Genomic DNA, 21,343 nt, shown 5'->3' with positions numbered 1-21,343 from the left:
CGGGTGTGGGGGCGCGGAGGTGTGAAGAGGCGGGTGACAGGAGCGAGGAGACGCGAGGCGAGGTCTCGGGGTGTGGCGGTGGTCGCTGGCGTGGTGGGTCGCCCCGGCTGATCGCCCTTTCCCTCCCGTGATAGGTGGTGGTGGTGGCGGCGGCGGCACTGGGCCGGGCGGTGTAAGGCCTCCCCAGGCATGCTGTATCTGGTCGGGCTGGGCTTGGGAGATGCCAAGGACATCACGGTGAAGGGGCTGGAGGCGGTGAGGCGGTGCCGCAGGGTGTACCTGGAGGCCTACACTTCTGTCCTCACGGTTGGCAAGGAAGCGCTGGTAGGTCTGGCCACTGCTGTCGGGCAGAGCCCGAACGCCTGTCGTACCCAGGAGTGAGGAGGGTGTGGGGCTGGAGCTCAGTAGCATCAGCAGGAGAAACGAATGGTGCGTGGTCTTGGAAAAAGTAGTACATGAGCTCCACATACTATATAGTATGGGATAAATCATTTCACTACCTTGTGAGAAGACTGGAATGAAAATAGAATTTTCCTTCTTATGAATATTGATACTAGTTTTCATCTCAAATTTTAACAATGTATAGAGACCCTGAAATATTGGAGAATGGTTAGAAAAATGCCTGCGTTGTTTAAAAACAAAAAAAATTAAAAAGATGTACCAGAAAAATACATGTTTTGGAGCCTTGAACCTCTAAGTCAGCCTGAGGTAGTATGGTGTGCCTGCTGGGAATAATAACTTGACTGTCTCACAGTTTCATGTTCCCTTGTGGGCCAAGCTGTCTCTTCATCTTGAGACTTCCAGAACACACACAGTTCAGTCAACAGATGGGCTGTTCAACAACACAGAGATAAGATTTTTTTAAGTAAACATACCTTATGGGAGAAGACAGTGGTAAAAATGTACAAATTACAATTCTGATGGGTTTACTGGTCATAGGAAGATAAAGTTTAAATAATACTGAAAAAAGAGCTTACCTACCCACAGAACAGGGATTTCACTTCCAACTAAACTGTGTAGTGCTACACAAAGATGCTCTCTGGGTCTTGGATGTTGTATAGCAATAGTGTACTTGTATGCGTACCTGTATGTACATTACACCATGTGAGACTTCTGGCTTGTAGTCAGCATTATGTGGTTTCCAGATGCGAGCTAGGCCATCATCATTTGGGGCCATCTCTGGTATATCTGCTGTATTTTGAAATGAAGATATACTTCATGTTTTTCTGTTTTTTTCAGTCAAAACAATAAAACATTGAATAATAGAGAAACCAAAACGAATAATAGAGAAATGCTGACTATTTTTGGTGTGGTTAATTTTGGGGGGTTGTTTTGGTATTTTATTGATATAATTATTTTTGAAACCCTGAAGTCCCAGAGATGAGGTAATTGGAGAAAGCAATCAATAAAAACAAAGTAAAAGATGTTGTCTTATCTGAAACTGTCTAAGAGGGAATATAGGAATTAATCACCAAATGTTGATAATACAGCCCAGTTTACGTACAGGTGCCGGTGCTGAATGGATTACTTAGTAATTTGAAGGTCAGTGTCTTCTAAGCAACATGAAAAGTTATGGGAAAGCTCTCGGACAGAACAGATCCTTTCCTGCAGGGATTTTCTAGAAATCCTCCTGTGCTGATGCTTTTAAAATCAGATCTTAAAATTCAAATGACATGACTTGCTTAATTTATCTTGTTGGCCTAAAATATATGCTAAAAGCTATTTGGTGCTGACTATCTAAATCATCCCTCAATTTGGTGAAAGGCCCCGTGTTTGGATCCAGTGACCTCCCAGTGAGTCTACATTTTAGATTTTGTCGGGAGAGTGCTTTTTATAAATTTTCTAACTAGTGTGCTTTGATCTGCAATGTGGAGCAGTCTCAAAGCATGCAAATGAATTCCTTTAGATGAAAACGAACTGCAAGGTGTTCCTTTGGGAATGCACCTAATATGTTGTATAGTGTGCATTTGCTTACAGTACTGCACTAAAGTGTGCTCCAGTGGTAAACCCACCAAAACGTATGTAGCATTGTTACTGAGTTCTTAGCACCAAGTGGTTTGCTTTACAGATCAGCTCCTGTTGTGCTGTACTACTTGCTAATGTGTATCTAGGGTAAGATACCTAATAAAAACAAATGGGGTGTCAAAATTTTGTAGCTTGTTTAGTATAGACCTCAGCAGTACTCCAGGGTGGCTGTCAACCTTTCCGAATCACAGATACAAGATTTGCCAATACATTTATCTGGTCCCCTTTCTATCGATTCTGTACAGGTTGCAGTCTGTTTCGCAAGGAAAACAATATTCTCTTTCTGCAGAGATAGAGGAATGTACCAAAAATGGTGAAGAAGTCATCTTTAGAAAAGGGAACCAAACCTAGTAACAGAGGTCCCATATATTGTACTCTGGCTATGGAATGGATTTTTTTATGGAAGCAATACTCCACTTCTGTACAAGTATGATGGTTCTCTTGTCTATTCATTATTGTTTGTGGACAAAGATGAAGTTGTCACTGGAGTCTCAGGAGAAGTTGAAGGAAAATCTTTCTGGACCACAACTGACTTAATAGTTCTATCAATTTGTTAATATCTGTAATACCACACAAATTTTCTGAATACTGTTTAGAACAAAACCACCTTTCTTGGTCTTTGTCCTGGAAAAAACTTTATCTAATTGTGTAAAGGGCCTGTGAAATGTATGGTGACACATGACTTAGAGACAGATATGTTCAGATGGTCAGAGAACGTGTTCTAGAACTGACTGAAGTTTTATTACACAAGAGGTTGATTCTGGAAATAAAGGCATTTAAAACATACAAAGAGACACTATGATTACTAAGCTGCTGAAGAAAAGCAAAGGACACGATCAAATACGTGTTTACCTGTATACATAGTAAAGCAGAGAACTGAAGATGAAGAATTAATATGAAATCATTCTTTAGATGTAGTTATTTACAATGTACTAAGAAAAAAATCTAAAACACTAAGTTGTGGTACAGCTAGTGTCGTATTGTATCTGGTTTGATGTCAGCATTACAACTAACCTAAACAGTTAGACTTGTGTGAGGGGATGCCTTACAGTAGGATGACCAGTTAAATTAACTACCTAGATTCCACCCAGGTACCTTCAGTATGCAGGTGCGATTGAGCTATTTTTGGAGCTATTTCTGTGTCAGTTGTCACAGAAGGCATAAAAAGCAAAGGCAGTATCAGAATACTTGACTACTTTTGTCAATTCAGGAGCTGCTTTATGGGAAGCTCAGGTATTCTTGCAAGGGGAGGCGGAGTTCTCTAAGACATGGGTTTGACTGCTGGGGACAATAATAAAGTTGGCCTTTCCAGTGTCTGTGCTCCTGAGTGAGCACAGAGAGAGATACAAAACCACTCCTAAGTAAAATAAGACTGTTCTGGTGTTTCTTATTTGAATTTCTAGGAGGAGTTTTATGGAAAAGAATTGATTTTGGCTGACCGAGAAACGGTGGAACAAGAGGCAGATAGCATTTTAAAAGAAGCTGATATTTGTGATGTCGCATTTCTTGTAGTTGGTGATCCTTTTGGGTAAGACAAAGCAACATTTTAATTACTGCTGTAGCTTGATCGCTCTTTTTTCAATAGGAAGGAGCCATGCTCCATAACTGTAATTCTTTAGGAAGAAGCTGTTTTTCAGACAAGTAGCACTTTTTATGTCTCTGTATTTTTTACCGCATTAAAAATATGCATGCAGTTATATACACTTCATCTTGCTTGGGAGTTTCTTTGCCTAGATATCCCTTATAGATAGGAATGTGGATCCTCCAGGATATATAAATCTTTCCTTCAGCAGTCACTTATCATTTAATTCTCCATGTTAGCTTTTATAGAGAATATTTTGTTCCAGGTTTTATCTGCTAACAGAATAAATTCTAGAATATTACATAAATAAGAAATGTGCTGTGTTTTGAGAGAGTATTCTTTTAGTTGCTATTTGTACTTATAAACTGCAGCTTTTGTGCTCAATTGTTTTAGAATGAATACTGAATACTGATTATTGGTGGTACAGTGCTTCTGCTTTGATATGTGCTAGTTTTTAAAATCACTCAGGTCATTATAAATGTCTTCTTATTTTGGTTTATTAAGCCTTTTGTTTCCACTTTTTATTTCTGCTGAAAAGTATAGTCTTTTTCTATCACCAGAAGGATTTCCTTCTGTCTTTTCAATCAGGCATCATCAATCTGTAATGTCAAGCTATACAGAAGAGCTTTTAGTCTCCAGCTGGTGATTCAAGATTTATCCCACAGTGTTACGGGGCACAAGAAAAATCAAATCACTGAGCACCCTATTTGTGAGTGAAGAAATAGAGAGAGTTTATGAAAAAGAGGAGCAGTGTGCACATCTGTCAAAAGCGGGTAATTTATGTAAATACAGGTTGAAGGGAATTGGCAAGAGAATACTATATTAGACTAGTACTTATGGGCAGATGATGCTGTATTGCAGAAATATTAATTATACTTTCAGTGCATGTGAATATTAAAATTAGGAATCATGTAGAGTGTAGAGCCACATTACCTGTACCCTTGTGCTCTGATCCAGTGACTGATACAAGTACACAAGATGAAAAAAAAAAAAACCACAATTTACATGTATTGAAATGTAATGCTGCTTGTAAGCAGTATCTTGATCTGCCTCAGTTATCATTAGTTTCAGCGTCAAAATACTTCAGTCCGGAATAACATACTACATCATTGTAGAAGACTACCCTATTTTTGAATGAGTTGCTTCTCTCTAAATTTTTATGTTCTTAGCTCTTAATATTGCAGCAAGAACTGCTCCTATGCCCACACAGAGCTGTAAGGATTTAGGAGTTCATGAGGTTACTAGGAAAGAGTACTGAATATTTTTGTCCCAAGAGAAGCCATATGGCAGGAGGATATAAACCATGTGACTGCAGCAGATTGTAGAGTTTCAAGTATATTTGCAGGTAAGGAGAGTACTTGGCAGCCCTGGGAAATCTCAGGTGTTGGTGGTTAATGAGTGGTAAAACAAGCTGTGCCCCTGTCATTGTCACTGCTGTTCACTGCAAGTTTTTATCTGCTTATGTGATAACAGCTATGGATGTGCTAGGAGGAACCTGACAATTTTAGTAGTATACTTCAAAGCCCACCTTCATCTAAGCTGGTGCTAACATTCATATTGTTACATCCCATAAAACTTAAAATCTGTATCAGTGACAGAAAATACTAGTATAGCTCTGGGTACAGAGGGCTGACTATGAAGCCTTTGCTAGTATTAGCTGAGTGCTCATGAGGGCACTTCTGCTTTTAGCTACAGCCATTATGGACAGATCTATTGGGAGAAAATACTGGCTGGAGCAAATTTCAATGAATAAAGCCAGCTGATCCCTTGGTCAGTATTAGCATAACCACAAAATCCTCTAGTGCTCCTTGTCCTATGTATGTGAAAGGAATAATACATGGCCATAGAATTAGTCCCCTCTTCTCTTAGAGCAGGCATTGTTAAATCAGCTTTGCTTATGGAAGTCAGGTGCATAGTTTGTTTACTAATCAAAGTGTTGTTTTAGATCTCTTTACTGCATTCTTCTAGGTCTGGGAGTCTTTGTATCAGGGTGTCCGATTTCCCAAATTCAGATTCCTGTATTTTTTATTTCCTCCAGTGAAATTTCTTTTTTAAATGATTGGTTAAATGATGTTTACAAGTCTTGCTAGCTGCTGCCACATTGGTTTTCTGGTCTGAAGCACCTGATCTGCCCATTGGTGCTAGTGAGACATGTAGTGTCAAAATTATCACACTGAAGATCAGGGGAATTCTGTTAGGGTAACTGAACCATGCCAGGGTGAAAGTCGTCTTACAATTTAATTATTCTTACTGACATATGTGATTTCTTTCTTTGCTTCCTTCTCTGGAATGGCCACACAGAAATGTGTGCTACATCTTGGGAATGAGATGACTAAGACCATTGTTTGGGTTTGATAAATTTAGGCAAGGGTTAGGGATGTTTTCATATTTCACATGGAAAATGGAGTGCCTAACATGTATGTAAGCATACATGCAAGCAAGATACATATGTAAACATTGTTGCAGTTCAGACATTTGCTGGATCTATAAATATGCTTACCATTTTAAAACTCTAATCCCAGTTTTGTTAACTACAAGCCCAGTAATTCTTGCACCAGCCACTGCAAGGTGTTTATGGAGCATTAGACCTGGAGCCAAATTTAGTTCTAAGCTTAACTAGAATTTTGTTAATTATTTCAGAATAAACTTGATCACTCAAACTTAGGCATTGTTAATTCGAGTAATTTGGCTTAAATGTTATACAGGTTGATTTAGTCTAAGGATGTTTTTTCCCATGCAGAAGTACTGCATGCAGTTTACCTCCGTCTGTTCAGAGTTCTTGTTTGAGTGTGTTGCTTTCCTGGCATGCACTGGTGCAGATGGGCGAAGGCCTGGCTGTGCAGCAAATAAGGAAATATTGGAGTTTTGTTGAAGTCTATGCCAAATAGCGTTGACCTTTACAGTTCAACAGATGTCCAACAGACACCTGCAGAAGACAAAGGATAAATGGAACTTTCCTTTTCAAGTACTTGCCAAGGCTACTTTAAAAAGTAACAATTGTGTTGGTGCTTTAATGATGCCAGAAGGCTGCAAACAACCGTAGCATGCTGAGGGTGCCTGTATTTTCAGCTGGGGAAGATAACATATGGAAGCCTTATTGGAGTTTTTACTTTCCCATAACAGTTAGTCAAGTTTTTGTTGCCCTTTTGGTGCCTCTGCATTGCCCTAGTTGTGAAGGGTTTAATTTTACTTTCAAAACAAACTATAATGCTAGTTACACTTGGTCACTTTATCTTTTTGATCTTTAATTCCTTCCTTTTCTTAACACAGGGCCACGACGCACAGTGATTTAGTACTACGTGCAGTAAAATTGGGGATTCCCTACAAGGTCATTCATAATGCTTCAATAATGAATGCAGTGGGCTGCTGTGGTTTACAGGTAACATTTTTGTATATATGCTATTCCACAGCTGCTAAACTTAAGAGTTGGTGAGCCTGCTACAGATGTGCATGTTGCAATCTGAAGTTTGAAGATCTGTAGCAACTGTACACTTCTGTTGTCAGAATTTGTTAACACTTCCTTTTCAGAGTGCTACATGTCATTGAAAGTCCCTTTTGATGAGTGCATGTGCAGATGAATAGTAATACTTCTATTCTTCTCTGATCTCTAACTTCCCTCTGCCTCAGGAGACTTTGATGTTTAAGTTATTTTACAAATAAAGGTTTGCTCATATTGGCTTCCTTCTATTAGTGATGGTCACCTGATAAGTTTATTTTAAATTAGATTGTTAGCCTGTTGAGAAATATGCTGGTCTTGTCATAAAACGAATACATGCACAAGCCTGTCTGTATGCCCAACTCGGATCCTAACTAATTCCAAAATCTTCTATATGATGCATTCTTTCTCTCTGAGGTTGACCTGTCTTCACTTTCTGTCCATCTGCCAAGAGAGGAGGGATTGCCTAGCCAAGGACTAGAAGAACAAATGACAGTTTTTGTGATTCTTGAATGGCTAAAGTAGAAAAGGTCTAGTGTCTCCCAAGAAAATACTTCGCTACTTCCTTTTACACACATACAATTATTACTTTTATTACATATATTTATTACCATTACTACTTTTCCGGCATGAAAAATGTTACGGCCGTGTATATGTCATAACTAATCACATACAAATTAGTTGAAGCTTCCCCCTCTTGTTTTCATTCATTACTTTAACATAGAATGTGCCCTCTCAAGGTTCAAAATGGTTCCCTGTGTATGGGAACCCCTAAACCAAACTCCCCCACTTTACCAAAACCAAAAGCAAGCACTGGATTGTAAGTGTACTACAGGAAAGAGTTGGGGGTTTGAACATTAAGTTTTCATCACTTAAGGAGGAAGCATTCCTTCCTAGCTTAACATAAAAGAACGCCATTTTTTAAAATTTTGACAAACAACTGACACCTTCAAATTTACACTGACAAACTCCAACAGTTCTATTTCAATGCTGCCCGACAGGAGAAAATCTGTTGTATTAAGTTGGGTATTATCTCTGGCATCTGAATGGTTTAGAAATGCCAGAGCCCTGTCTGAACTGGCAGTTCAGCAACACTGCATAGACACCTGTTCTGAGGTCTGAATGCTAATGCTAAAGGGAATGCAGCACAGGATTCAGTCTTTATAATTCTTCCTGTGAGCACTTTCTTGGTGATACCTGCCTATTGCTGTAAGGCTTGGGCAAAATTATCTCATAGGAAGGAAATAGGCTCCTTGGTGTCTAAAATCTACATGCACAACAGACAGATGGCAGCTGTCGCATGACTGCACTTACTGGGGTGGGTAACACAAGAGTTGAGGCTGGGGCTCACCCTTTCCCCTTTTGGCTTCATGGTGTTACAGTTAGCTTCTGCTGTCAAGCTGTTGACAAGTAGTTTCTACTAACTGCTTTTTACTGTTCTTTTACATTCATTGGGAAGGAAGATGCAAAGCTCATATTCCCAAAGAGACTTAAGTTTTCTGGAAGTTTGCTTCTACCACAACTCCAGCTAGGCATAGGAAGGAGGAGTGTAGACCTTCTGGGTTAATTGAAAAAAAGCAGAAAACTAACTGGAAGTATATTGCAAACAGTCCACAAGGCTTTTCACATATGCAGAGTTTCAGAGATTAGTTTACTATTTCCTTATTCCATGCTGAAAGGCACAGACCATGAAGGAAATGTGATGTTATTCACTCTGGCATTAGTCCCCTTTTCCATTCTGGTTTGGGAGGGGCTGCCTTCTCATAAGTCAACATTCCTGTTGTTGTATAAAACGTTTCAGGAAATAGTGATCGTATTGTATTACTGGACAGACTATAACCAGCTGTATGTTTAACTCTTCATTGCTCCTTACAGGCATAAACAGCAAGTGAGGGGTATCTTACAAAAAGCAGCCTGTGATTTAATTAGAGTTGTGATGGAAGTTTATAAATTCTTTCAACAGTCTTTATGTTCATGGCTGTCTCCTGCCATCAGTTTAGTTTTGGAGTTACTGTGTTTCAAATTGCAAAGTTGCTGTCAAGTATAGGAGGGATTCCTCTTTTGCTTCACCACAGAAAAGACTTGGCTTTTTTTCTTGTTTTAATCTGATTGTGATACAAAACCTCTTTCTTTCTTACTAGAGAAAAACAGGAAACACCTTTATACGCTGTTCTGAAAGCCATGTGCGTAGTGAGCTGTAACTGCTGATTAGACCCTCAGTAAAACACAGCTACAGCCCAGCCTGTTCACAAAAGAACATGTCTCTTTGTCATCAGAGCAATGTTTCTGTGCAGCCAACAACTTTCTAGTAGTTGCGCAGTTTTCCTGTACAGTAGTAAGTTACTGAAGTCAGTAGAGCATTAGTGATGTTTTGTTGACTTCAATTCATGGACATATTTCTTGCCAAATTGTAAAGAAGGGTGAATATCTATTTTCAATTTTTTTTTTTTTTTTTTTTTTTTAAATTGTCTTGCCCATTTAACAGAATCAGTGTGGCTGTTTTGAAGGTTGAGCAGGTGAGGATTGTATTTGTACAAAGAACGGGGTTTTTTTCATTTTGAAAATTAAACTTTTAGAACTTTGAGAAAGTTCTCACAGATTGATACAATGAGCTATAGCTATTGAAAGCAGGGGATAGTGTAACTCAGCAAAGTATTAGTCTGACTTGCTGTGGCTCCCTCTTTTACACTATTCCTGCTGTGCTTCGCTGTATAAGATTTTTTTTTCCAGGCTGAAGAACATCTTTTCCCTCAATAACAAATGAATATGGCTAGCAGGGAAGAAGACAGGAAAAGTGCCTCTGTCTGAGTGCCTCTTAGCACGTTCTCTGCAGGTTCACCTCTCTTGTCTGGAATCCAACATGTATGTTGGTTACTCTGACTCCTGTTGTAGTGGGGAACAACCACCAGTGAAGAAAGATATGCAGTTTGGTATCTACGCATGCTGCCAGGGTAGTCAGGGAGAGGGGACAGAAGTCCCCCGGGAAAGGCTGAAATTCTAAGAGAGCACTTCTAGTGGGTGGTAACTAGTGAGTTCAGCTTTCCTGAGAAGCAGCTACACTGTAGTTCTGTAGCTTTGGAAAGATTAGTATTTTAGGTGACCAGCTTACCTCTGTTCTAACCACTGCTCAGCTGCCCTGCGAGCATGACACACCTTGGCTCTGTCCAACAAGGATTCAGTATTGTGAGCTGAGAACAAAGGGAGAGCCCAGCCTGACTTCCATGGCTTTATCTGTATCTACACTCAGCTTTTCAGAATAGGGCTGATTGCTAAGGTTTTTAGTGCTAGAATAAAGCGGCATAAAACTCAGAATCTCTTAATTTACACCTTTTTCCTTCCTTCCTAACCTGCATGACATCTGGGTTAGGTTTGGGAAGGTCACTGACCAGAGTAGTTCTCTCAGGACAGAATTCTCTCTGAGCCAGTTCTCATAATGTATCTTGGAGGTAGCAGTACAGATGGTCAAACACATGAGGAAGACTCTGCATCATACTGACCTGTGATGCATGTGAAGGAATGATACAACTTGAAATAGCTTGAAATGGCATTACTCTAGAAAAAGAGGATTGAGGACTGAAGTGCAAAGCTGGAGACAAGCCACGGGATGAGACAACAGGCTAAAATGAGCCACTCATTTCTGGGAGAGTGGTGATGCTAGTTTTGAAAGCATTTACTTTATATTTTGGTGGGGCAGCTAGGAAAAAACATGTCACGGCAAAGACCTGCCTTTCTTTTGAGACATACCCACTTTCCACCTGAATAGCTTCAGAACAAACATCTGCATGCCCTCTTGTTTCTTTCAGTGACTCATCTCGATTTTTTTGTTTGCAATCCAGTTAATTCTTATAAGACAAATACAGTTATAAAATAGGGTTTTTCTTTTCACTACTAGCTGATCACTTAAATGCAAAAGCAGTGCTTACTATGTTATTTTTGAGTCTGTACTGAACAGGTAAGTACATTTTCAGTGTCAAGCAGAAAAATATTACTTATAGATAAGGAAGCTGAAAAATGCTACCATTACTCACTGTGCTCATAGTCAAATAGAAAACCTGTAGTAGCTGCAGGAGCAGAACCTCTGAGTTCCACCTTCTGTACCCTAATCTTCAAAAATACTCTTTGCCCTAATAGGGGCTCTATGCAAAATGTTTTTTATTCACTGACAGTTAAAACAAACTGCTTTATATCACTGGTTGGTTTTCTCACTTACTAACAACTTCTGAGCCTTTTAGAAGCTGGCATTTGTTTCTCAAACCAATTAAAGGTTAAATCAGTGCTAGTCACAGAACTTCATTACTGACAATTGCTGTTCAATTTAGTGCCAGCAAACATGACCCAGAAACATCCATTTAATCAGAATAGATTTTTTTCTCCATTTGGTTATTTTAATTTCAGATTAATAACCCAAGTGACCAGGGAGGGAAGGAATCATTGTTTGATATTGCTGGGAAGAGTCTTAGAAAGTTATTAAAGATAAGGTGACATTACCTTGGAGGGAAAATCCTGCCCTGTTCAAGTTTGTTTGGAGTTTCTGAGTCTTTTGATAGATGAATTTTGCTCTGCTTATGGAATGGCTATTTCCTAAGTGCTGATACAGGAGGCAGCCAAGAGAAAAATGTGTTCTTCAGCTGCTTTTATGTGATTTTTGTCTCATCTGCCTCCTGAAGACTGCAATCATGTGGAGTGGGCTTCCCTCACCCAAACATCCTTTTCTTCACAGTTCCTTTCTCTCTGGCATGTACTAAGGGGACTGGAGGTTTTTGGGATAGCTGAGCTGATCTGTCAGCTTCCAGTACAAAAAGGAGTCATAGCCCCATGTGTGTGAATGGTAGAAACTTTCAATTTCCTGTGAAGTTTCTCATGAGAGGCATTCAAAGTTGCTAAAGGTCTGTGGTACTAAAATAAGATAGTGTAAAGGGCTAGAGCTAGGCTCGTGGTTGTTTCATATGACCAATTACAAGAAAAAAATGAAGCTTGACTGCCTCTTGCTGCCTCTTTGTTGATGATTGTCCTACTTCCTAAGCTGTTCCCTGGCAACAGTATATAGTATAAAGAACAGTAGGAGCCCTTTAGTCTGATGTATATAGTCTGGAAGGTTGTTAACTGGTTATAGAGGATAAGGGGAAAAAGGTTCCTTTTTCTGAGGATGAATGTTGCATAGCATCATGTCAAAACTCTTATAACAAGGATAAACAAAACATGTCTTAGCTTTTCTGTGTATGTTCATTGGGATTTATCAAGAAGCAAGCTGGGATAAAACAATGTGCTCTACGGTGTCCAAATAACCTTAGGAGAAAAAGCCTCTTGGTGTCTTGTCAGTGGGGTGTGATCAGGCTGTGCAGTATCTCCATTTGCCCTGGGAGAACTATCTGCAGTGTAACCTGTGACCATCTCAACACCAAACATAGCTGAGTAGCATTTCAGTCCTACAGGGTTTAAAGGCATTTGCATGTGTATACAGGTGCCAGGTCTGAAAAATGTAGTAAGACTCCTTTTTAGCTTCTTCCTGACATGTATCCAGTTCTGAAGCCATTTGAAATTTTAGGAAAGGAGATAGGCTCATAAATGAAGAATTGCTTTGTCACCATTGCAGCTGATACAGCAATAATTCTGGGAAAGATGCTGTAAAAATAAATGTCTGTATTTTGAAATGTTTACTTCTTGGTTTCTCTGCAGCTGTTCCCCTACTGACCTTTAATATTATCTCGCTCTTCTCTCCTGCTTGCTTTAGTACTTTTTAGAGGGGATAGAGGATCTTCCTTTTTTAATTTCCCTATTTAGTCTCAGCTTGTTCCTTCTTTTTATGCCCTATATTTTTGTGGTGATAAGCCACACCAGTATTTTAAGTGAGGACTGTTGATCTGGACAGCTTCAGGTGTCTGGTGTTATTCAGACTGGCCACTAACGAAGTTGATCAGTAGTTTCATTGAAATTTCACTTGCATGAAGGCTTTGCAAGCTGAGGTAACGGTACAGCACTTTTTTGCCCATAGTTTATTCTGGCCTCTCAATTTGTAATCCATTCTGCTTATATAGACAAGTAAAATAAGAAATGTCATTAACAGAAGGGTTAAAAATACTAACTGCAAACCAGGTACCTCAGTACCAGAAGTTGTCAGACATTTTTTCATATTATGTGTTAAAATGAAATAGGAAGTTCTAGCTTTTTCAGAGGTGATGAAAGTGTGAGCTGAAGAACAGCTTTCTGCAGTATTTTGTGACAGACAGAAAACTCAAGTAAGAGACAGCATGGCCTCGGAGGAGAGAGTTCTGGCTTCCTTTCCTGACTTCAGCTATTGCATTGCAAAATTTGAAATGCACAAAGCTTTGCTTAAGCCAATTACTACTTGGGCGGGGGGAGGGGTGTTTCCAAAGACTGAGGTCTTTCAAAATGACCTTTTGAAATTTTTCTGTGAAGTGTTTGAGCATTAGGGAGAAGGTAAGAAAGTTAGTTACCAAGCTGAGCATGAAATGTCTGTCCAACCATTTCACTGAGCCCCTCTGAAATACTAGCACTTTTGTGCCTGAGCAGAGTGTAGGCACTCTAACAAATCTGATGATTAGTGCAAGTGTGATGCTTGAGATGTTTTAGCTTGTACAGAACAGATCTTGCCCACTCCTAAACCACATCTGCTTAATGTAGAGTGCAGCACACAGAAGACCGCTGTGAAACTTCATTTGCTGTTGCCTCTCTTTAAAGCTGTGCCAGCAACTGTACAGCATGATCGTTTCACTGAAAATATACAGAGCTCTTCATTGTCTTATTAAACTTCTCAAAGCATGACATTAATCCGTAGTTGTGTTGTAATCCACCTTGATTAACAAACACATCACAGTTTTATTCCAACAAGCATGATTTATGGAATTTTGGGGCCCTATTCAGTCTTTTATGGTTGGTGGAAATAATTTAATTTCAGTGGGTTCTGACTCTAGTGGACCTGCTGACCGCTGTAACTGCTGAATCCTTAGGATAATAGTGGAATTTTTGGTATTTTCTGCTTTCTCAGCAGCAAGGCTTTTCTTGAAAATCTGAAAACTCACACTAGATTTCAAGAAGTAGAAATTAGAACACAGCACAGGAAACTGTATAGGAACAAACTAAATCTTCAGGAGATACAGGTAGAGAGTTAAAAATGTAAGTTCTGATATAGTTATGTGCAATCTTGCTCTGGTGGAAGGAGCAGTGCCTGTGTTTGCATAAATATCATGTCTGCAGAGATCAAGTGCTGGATGAGAAAGAAATATTTGTTTGTGTCTGTTGGAGTGCTTGTAAGGTAATTGGTTACAAACAGTCAAGCACAATAGGGGTATCCATTTATTGCTTCAGTTCCACAGCATTCATAGATTGTTGGTGTACCAGAAAGTTTCCAAAGTAGTATTTTCCCCTCTTTAAATTAAAGTAAAAACATGTATGCATTAATACTAGGAAATCTCTTCCTTAGTTTAGTTAGTAGAGAGGTATAAGTTGCAAAGGCATTTCTAGGAAGTTAATAAAATATGCTCCATTCCATCTTGTTGGTGTAGAAGCTACTTCTGTGCTGTCCAGGTGCTGAGAAAACAAGTGTATTTTTTGAGACTTGTAAGTACAGTTTTCTGTGATAGCAATACTTCATTAAAACATTCTGAAGTTATTTCTGTTGAATAGACAAGACGTTTATGACAAAAAGGTTTTAGTCTTTCTTGACGTTCAGACTTAAGTTTTAATGCAAAACCTGGTAAACAAAGGACAGATTCAGTGAATCTGACTGGCAGTGCTTGCACAAAAGGCATAACTTGCTTAACTTCTTGTTGGCAAAGATGATGGAGAATCTTTGTAATGATCAATTAAAAAGAGAAAAATAACAATCAGAACAAATGCTGTAGGGTATAAAGTTGAATGCCCAACTTGTTTTTAATATGTAGCAGAATGGTTTAAAAGATCTAATGCCCAACAAAATACTTAACAGATGATAACATTTTGCCCATTTCTGCACATCTTTTTTCTAGCCAAAAGGCAGAGGTGGAAGGTTCTCTCCAGGTTATCAAAATGCCGAAGAGACGGGAATAAGATTTGAGGTTAATTGAGGCCACTTTCTGTCCTGAAGGAGGGCTGATGCTCTTTGGGAAATGACTGCAGAAGCTTTCAGGTAGCAGATGGTAAGCTAGTTAGTTGGGTTGTTACCAGACAGTTCAGTGGTCATTGATGACTGAAAGTATACTACCAATAACATGAGAGGTTAACTTGCTCCCAGATGCTCTAACAGTGAAGGGAAGAAAGAGAAACTCTTTGTTCTAATAGTTTCAGATTTGGTACAAAATGGAAAAAGTTCTAGCAAGCCACATGAGTAACAGTCAAAATGTAGCTTCTTTTTCTAAAACACAGCCACTCAGCCTTGAAATAGTTAAAAAGTTACATCAGGAGCAATTCATTTGGTTCAACCTCTATTTAGTTTACTGCAAGAACCTTTAGGTTGTGAAATGTACGCTGTGTGTTCTTTTCCTTGTGCTAGAATGAAATACTTAAAAGAGGAAATGTTTTCAGTAATATTCCAGGAATCTTTGAATAAACACTGTTCCTATCAGCAAGAATGGTTAAAATTTGAGCATTTGGTCCCTTGAAAACAAACATGTTTCTGCTTTGATTCAAATTCTGCTCTGCCAGTGTAAAGGAGTTAAAACCACAACCCAATGCCACAGTAAAATAAGTATGTGTAGGGGAATCCCCAGATGGCACAGAGCTGCCAGAGCTGCTTCTACATAGGGTCCTCTTCTCTACTAACAGCACACACAGTGCCTCCTGTAGTGGGCTTGGAAAAGCAGTTTTTCCTTCCAGGTTTACAGAGAAAGGGGGGAGGTTGGTCTGTATGGCCATTGTTTCTCTGGTGGACTTGAGCAGACAGAATACTGGCAAGTGGTAAAATTCATCTGGGATCGCCCCATCCCAGAGCTGAATTGACCAAAATTGATGCATGGTTTTGCCCGTTTTGAAGTTGGTTACAAAAACTTCCAAGCCAACTTCATACAACCTCAACTTTTGCATCACTGGAAATGATTGGCAAGACTATTGCTTCAAATGTCTTTGCTGAGATTAAGGTTTTACAGTAATATATACTGTTAAGATTGAGAATAAAATCAGTCAGTATGTTTGACATAGAATCTGCTAACAATATTCTTACCATATGTACATAAAAAATGTTGCACCTCTCTGATTCATGCACAGTCTGTCCCTGTCTTCAGATCTTCATATCCACCCTCTCTTTAGACTGTTAACTTCTTTTGCATGATACAGCTTTCATCTGCAGGGAAGTGCTGTTTTAATACAAATACTACTGTATCAGTAGAATCAGTACATTGTAAGTATTATGGAATTATTAGAAGTTGCTTAGCTTTAACCAAAGTAAAAAATAATAAGTAATAATTTTGGTGCTAATCTCACAAAGTTTTTGCCTTTAAAAGGAGTTCACAGTTAAGTTACAAAGAATAGAAGGTAGATTGGAAGTCAGTTATATACATTGGAAAGGTGGATGCAGAGATAGGCAAAAACTTCACAGGTAGTTCATTAGTTGTTCTTTACCATGCTTTACTGTTTGGAAAGTAAAAGAACAACAGCACTTCTCTATTATGAAGAAAAAACAGTCCACTAATTACAAATTATGTTAAAAAGAAAGGAGGGAATGCAAAGGAACGCACTAAAACTAGTCAAGGGAGAGAAGCATAGGGCAGCTTTTTTAAAGGGAAGCATTATTTTTAATGCAATGTTTTGTAATGTATCTATGAAAGAACAAACTCAGGCATCTTATAGGAGAGTACTTTCCCTGTGGCATGAAACTTCTTTCTTACCTAGGCTCAGGACTTTTCAGTGTTGCCAGTTGTTCATGATTTTCACAGCATTTTATTGCATGCTCTGGGTTTTTTTTTAATTCTATATGTGTTACTGTATTTGCTTTGTTTTGCAGTTGTACAATTTTGGAGAGACTGTTTCTGTAGTTTTCTGGACAGATACATGGAAGCCAGAAAGCTTTTTTGACAAGATCGAGAAGAACAGGCAGAATGGAATGCACACCCTGTGCTTACTTGGTAAGCAGCAGCTACGTCGGTTCCTTAGCTACCATCTTCCACAGCATCCAGAGACAATAGCGATAGGAATAAGATGAAGTCTGCGATAAAACAAATGTTCTTAGCTAACAGGTATCTTTGAAAATATACCAAAAATTAGAATGTTAGTGTATGTGTACTGAAGAGTCAGTTCAGCCATTTTTCATGCCACCGCGGCCAAGAATTAAATTCCTCTTCAGAAAATCTGTAAGAAATGATGCCTTTGTAGAAGCCAAATAGGAGCAGGAAGCCTATATTTGCTCTGAAGATCACTGTGATTTTAGGCTAGCTCTGGCTCAGGATCCCCATCAGATTGTAGTGAATAGCAGCTATCTTTTACTGACTTAATTAGGTTAGAGCTCAACATGTTTGGCTTTCTGGGGAGCTAAATTGTACATTTAGCCACATTTCTATTTTGTAAGGTGATAGTCTTTTTCCTAAATTATCTTATCGAAGGATGTTTTGTCAGAAGGCGATTGTCACATGAGAAGCTTCAATGCTGTAACAAAATCCTTGCTGATGATGGAGCTGAAATGGAATACTGCTTCTAGCTGGCCACTGTCCCCAGGCTCTCCCCTGGTGCTGCCTGATCTTTATCCTACCCAACAGTCCTTGGCTGAAAGCCCCTTTCTAAGTAACTCTACTAGTCTAGGTAACTCCTTAAAGATTATGGAACTGCCTCCAAATCAACTCTAAGGCACTTGCATATTTGTATGTATAGTTCTATACCTTTCTGTATCATCTTTTAGACACAGCTGGGACCTCTCAGTGCTAAATAAATTAATATGTTGGGTAAAAACAAAGTCTGTGGTAACTGGAGGATCCTGAGCAGGAAACAATTTAAATGTGTAAGCATCACTGCACATCAGACTTTCAATGCCTTGAAAAGTTGTTTTCAAAATTGGCTAAAAATCAGAATTCTAGTAATTTGTTTTAAAGAAGGATGACTTCACAAGTGTTTTAAACAAGGATTATAATAGATTAGATTAGCAGATAAGGTTAGTGTTGATAAACTTCTGATTTCAAAGTGACTTCATGGATGTATAAATTATTTGGAAAACTGTGCACTAAGAATCTTGAAGCTTTGCATTTTAAAGCCCTTTCTTCAGTCACTTTGTCTTAGGAATTCATTCTATAACTTAAGCAATACTTTTTTTAAAAAATCAAGATTTAAAATGTATCCAGCTTTCACTGTGATAATATTTTTGGGATATTTGAATACAGGTAACGTTCTATTGCCTCTTGGAGAGATTGTGATCAATCAGAGTTTCATAAAATTGCAGATGTTCCATCTTCCCTGACCCTTTCTTTATTTGACCAAATCTTTTTTTTTCCCCTAACAGAAGATTGTTCTAAATTTTGATTGGGACAGGAAGGAAGTGCTAACGAAAGTCAGGTTCCTGCATGGCAATGATGTAATCACTGTCGATCAGTCATAGTTGTACCTTTTGTGACCAGAATGTACTCGTAATTTAAGAGTAGTCCAGATACCCTGGTGTGCTTAAACATGCTGGCATTTAGCTTTCCTATGGTAAATATGCCTGCTATTTGTATACTTAGCAGTATTTTTATTCATCTATGTTGCTCTGAAATCTGTGCAACGTGCCCTATTTTGGGGTGAAATCACATGCATAAAATCACAGTACTTTGTGATTAATAAACATACGAAACAGTAGAAAGTAATCCATATTCTTTTTTCTTGTAATGGCTAAAATGTTGTTCTAAAGTTTATAGAATCTGCTAATTAAATTAAGCTTTACCTACTTAGAAAACTAAGTGGCAAGTTTGTTGGGAACCTGTGTTTTAATATCTGTTTTGTTCTACAGATATTAAAGTGAAGGAGCAGTCTCTGGAGAATCTAATGAAGTGAGTCACAATTTTGAAAATATATAGAAACACACACTGTATTTACAAAGTGGTTTTTTTGTACAAGGAACAAAGTTTCTTTGCCCACAGTCTAACACTGAACTTACCTGCCTTCTCTCTCTTGTACTTTTCAGTGGCCATGGTCTTTTGTTTCTTAAAAGGAGCAGAACTTTTTTGTTCATTACAACAGGACCTGGCTTTAGTTACAGTAACTGAACGAAGTTGCAGCAGCGCATAATTTTTTTTTTAACTCTTTCTGTGAGAAGCATTAAGTCAGAATGGGGTAGGCTTTCCGCTTGGCAAACGAAGTGTTATTTTACTACTGTTCTGTCCATCCTGAAATAGATTAATAGCTGAAACGGCGTTCTGAATTTATTCTTCCTTACGCTGGCTAGAAACAGTATGAAGTACTGAACACACACCACCCTTTTTAAACAGCTAAATAAGCAATATATAGAAAACACTCTGAATCTCACTTAACTGGATTCAAAAAAGCTTTTGCCACATTTTTGTCATCTCTCTGCAATCTGTTATGTTTTAACAGTGGGGAATATAACTGGTTACATTATACAAATGCTGTAACTCTGGTCTAAATTAACATTTGTGAAGTCTCACAGTATCATTGAGGTTTGTTTTTTCTGGAGCTTCAAAATAAAATCTGATTGAATCCACAGTTGGCAAAGAAAGCAGCATTTCATTTAAGAATATATTTCTAGTCTGTAATCATCTGTCTACAGGGCATTTGAGAGAAAAACAGTAGTTCGCCCTTGAATTTTAAGTCGAATCTTTCAGGAGTAGCTGCAAAACCTGCATATTGCTTGCAGCAGCTGAATTTGCTTTTAGGATTCAAATGATCTGCCAGCTGGAGGCCCTGCTGTTTCACAGGTGGGGGGAGAGCACAAGAAACTTCTGTCTTCCTTAAAAATTCCACTCTTGTCTGAAAGGCCCAGCCTGAGACCCTGGGCCTGTTTAAATTCAATTTGCTGGTCTAGAGGTTTCTTGAAATAAACAGTAAGAACACTAGGGATAATGAAATGGGTTATATGTGAAATTTGTCTACTTTTCTTTCCCTGCAGAGGAAGAAAGATTTATGAGCCACCACGCTACATGAGTGTGACTCAGGCTGCAGAACAGCTTCTTGCCATTATTCAAAACAGGAGGCTCCAAGGAGAAGAACCAGGTACTATTACTGCAATGTTTCTATATGCTACTACCCCTTTCAAGTCACACTGATGAGCCTCTGAACTCTCTCCTTTCCTCTTAATCGTGGTGCTCTCTTGCTCTGCAGTGGAATTGGGCTGCCTTAAATCCTAGTCATGAGATGGATTTAGCAGAGCTTGAACATAGTGTAGTTCAGTGAGCACAGATGAACGAGCACTAGTGGCTCCTGGAGGTTTAATCAAAGCCTCAGTTTGGTAACCCTGCACTGTTTCTATCTATCTTTTAACTGTGAGCTCTTTGATCCATTAGAGGTGCAGGAGGTGGAAGGATTCTGAGCATTTTCAATCAGTCAAGCTTCAAGTATCTCTGCTACTTTTAATTTAGACTGGTCACACTCTGCTCTATGTGAATACCAGCATAAATTTAGCGTAACCCAGCAATGCGGAACTGTGATTTTGACCCTGAATTCTTAACACTGGTCAAAAGCAAACTGTGAAAGATGTTTATTGAGACCAAGGGTGAAATCATAGCAGCTATAAAGATGACGCACTTGTGTCACAGAAAAATTCTAATATAAGTTCATCTAGCTATATTCCTCCTTTTAAAAGTTAATGCTTTAAATACTATTAAAATAAAAAGCCTTTTATCCTTTATATAGAATGAATCAGAAGCAGCAGTTTCCTCAAAGTGAACACAATTCTTGAATGAATTTCATACTCTACTTCTGCTGCCTTCCCATTTTTGCTTATAAACATCCCTAATATACAGCTTTATTTTCTTTAAAGAACAAGCTTCTTTCTAGGCTGCTCCAATGACCTACTAATTGGAGGTTTAAGAAAGCAGTGTTAAGGTTTAAGCATTTTGAGTACTTTTTTCTCTATGATAGGACCATTAGTCAACAAATTAAGCATTTAATCTTCTTTCTTACAGAAATTACTGAAAACACAATTTGTGTTGGCCTCGCACGTGTGGGTGCTCCAGATCAGAAGATTGCTTCAGGCACACTCTATCAGATGTCCACAGTGGACTTAGGGGGTCCACTACATTCTTTGATTGTTACTGGCACTATGCATCCTCTGGAATTAGAAATGCTTAAGCTTTTTTCTGTAGATAGTTCCAGTTTTGAAAATAATGCATTTCAAAGGACCACTTAAATAAAAGAGGCATTTAAATTTTTATTCCATCTTTAATTTCACAACA

At 38.7% G+C, this 21,343-nt stretch overlaps 1 protein-coding gene across 2 annotated transcripts; it reads left to right on the top strand.

The window, feature by feature from the left end:
- The first annotated feature begins 107 nt into the window (after positions 1-107).
- On the top strand, positions 108-21,321 carry DPH5 (diphthamide biosynthesis 5). Of its 2 annotated transcripts, XM_074906679.1 has the most exons (8): positions 224-324; positions 2,315-2,452; positions 3,429-3,553; positions 6,878-6,986; positions 16,978-17,098; positions 18,943-18,982; positions 20,059-20,162; positions 21,074-21,321. In XM_074906679.1, the coding sequence occupies exons 2-8, from the start codon at positions 2,336-2,338 to the stop codon at positions 21,295-21,297; spliced, it is 840 nt and encodes a 279-aa protein (XP_074762780.1). In that variant the 5' UTR covers positions 224-324; positions 2,315-2,335; the 3' UTR covers positions 21,298-21,321. The 2 variants fall into 2 exon arrangements, with proteins under 2 accessions (XP_074762779.1, XP_074762780.1); XM_074906678.1 differs by lacking the exon at positions 2,315-2,452 and having other exon boundaries at positions 108-324.
- Positions 21,322-21,343: the final 22 nt, after the last annotated feature.

The sequence above is a fragment of the Athene noctua genome, chromosome 5 (genome assembly GCF_965140245.1).
Source record: "Athene noctua chromosome 5, bAthNoc1.hap1.1, whole genome shotgun sequence".
Lineage (NCBI taxonomy): Eukaryota > Metazoa > Chordata > Aves > Strigiformes > Strigidae > Athene > Athene noctua.
The sequence above is the reverse complement of the archived record's forward strand: the minus strand, read 5'-3'. Positions and strand labels throughout refer to the sequence as shown.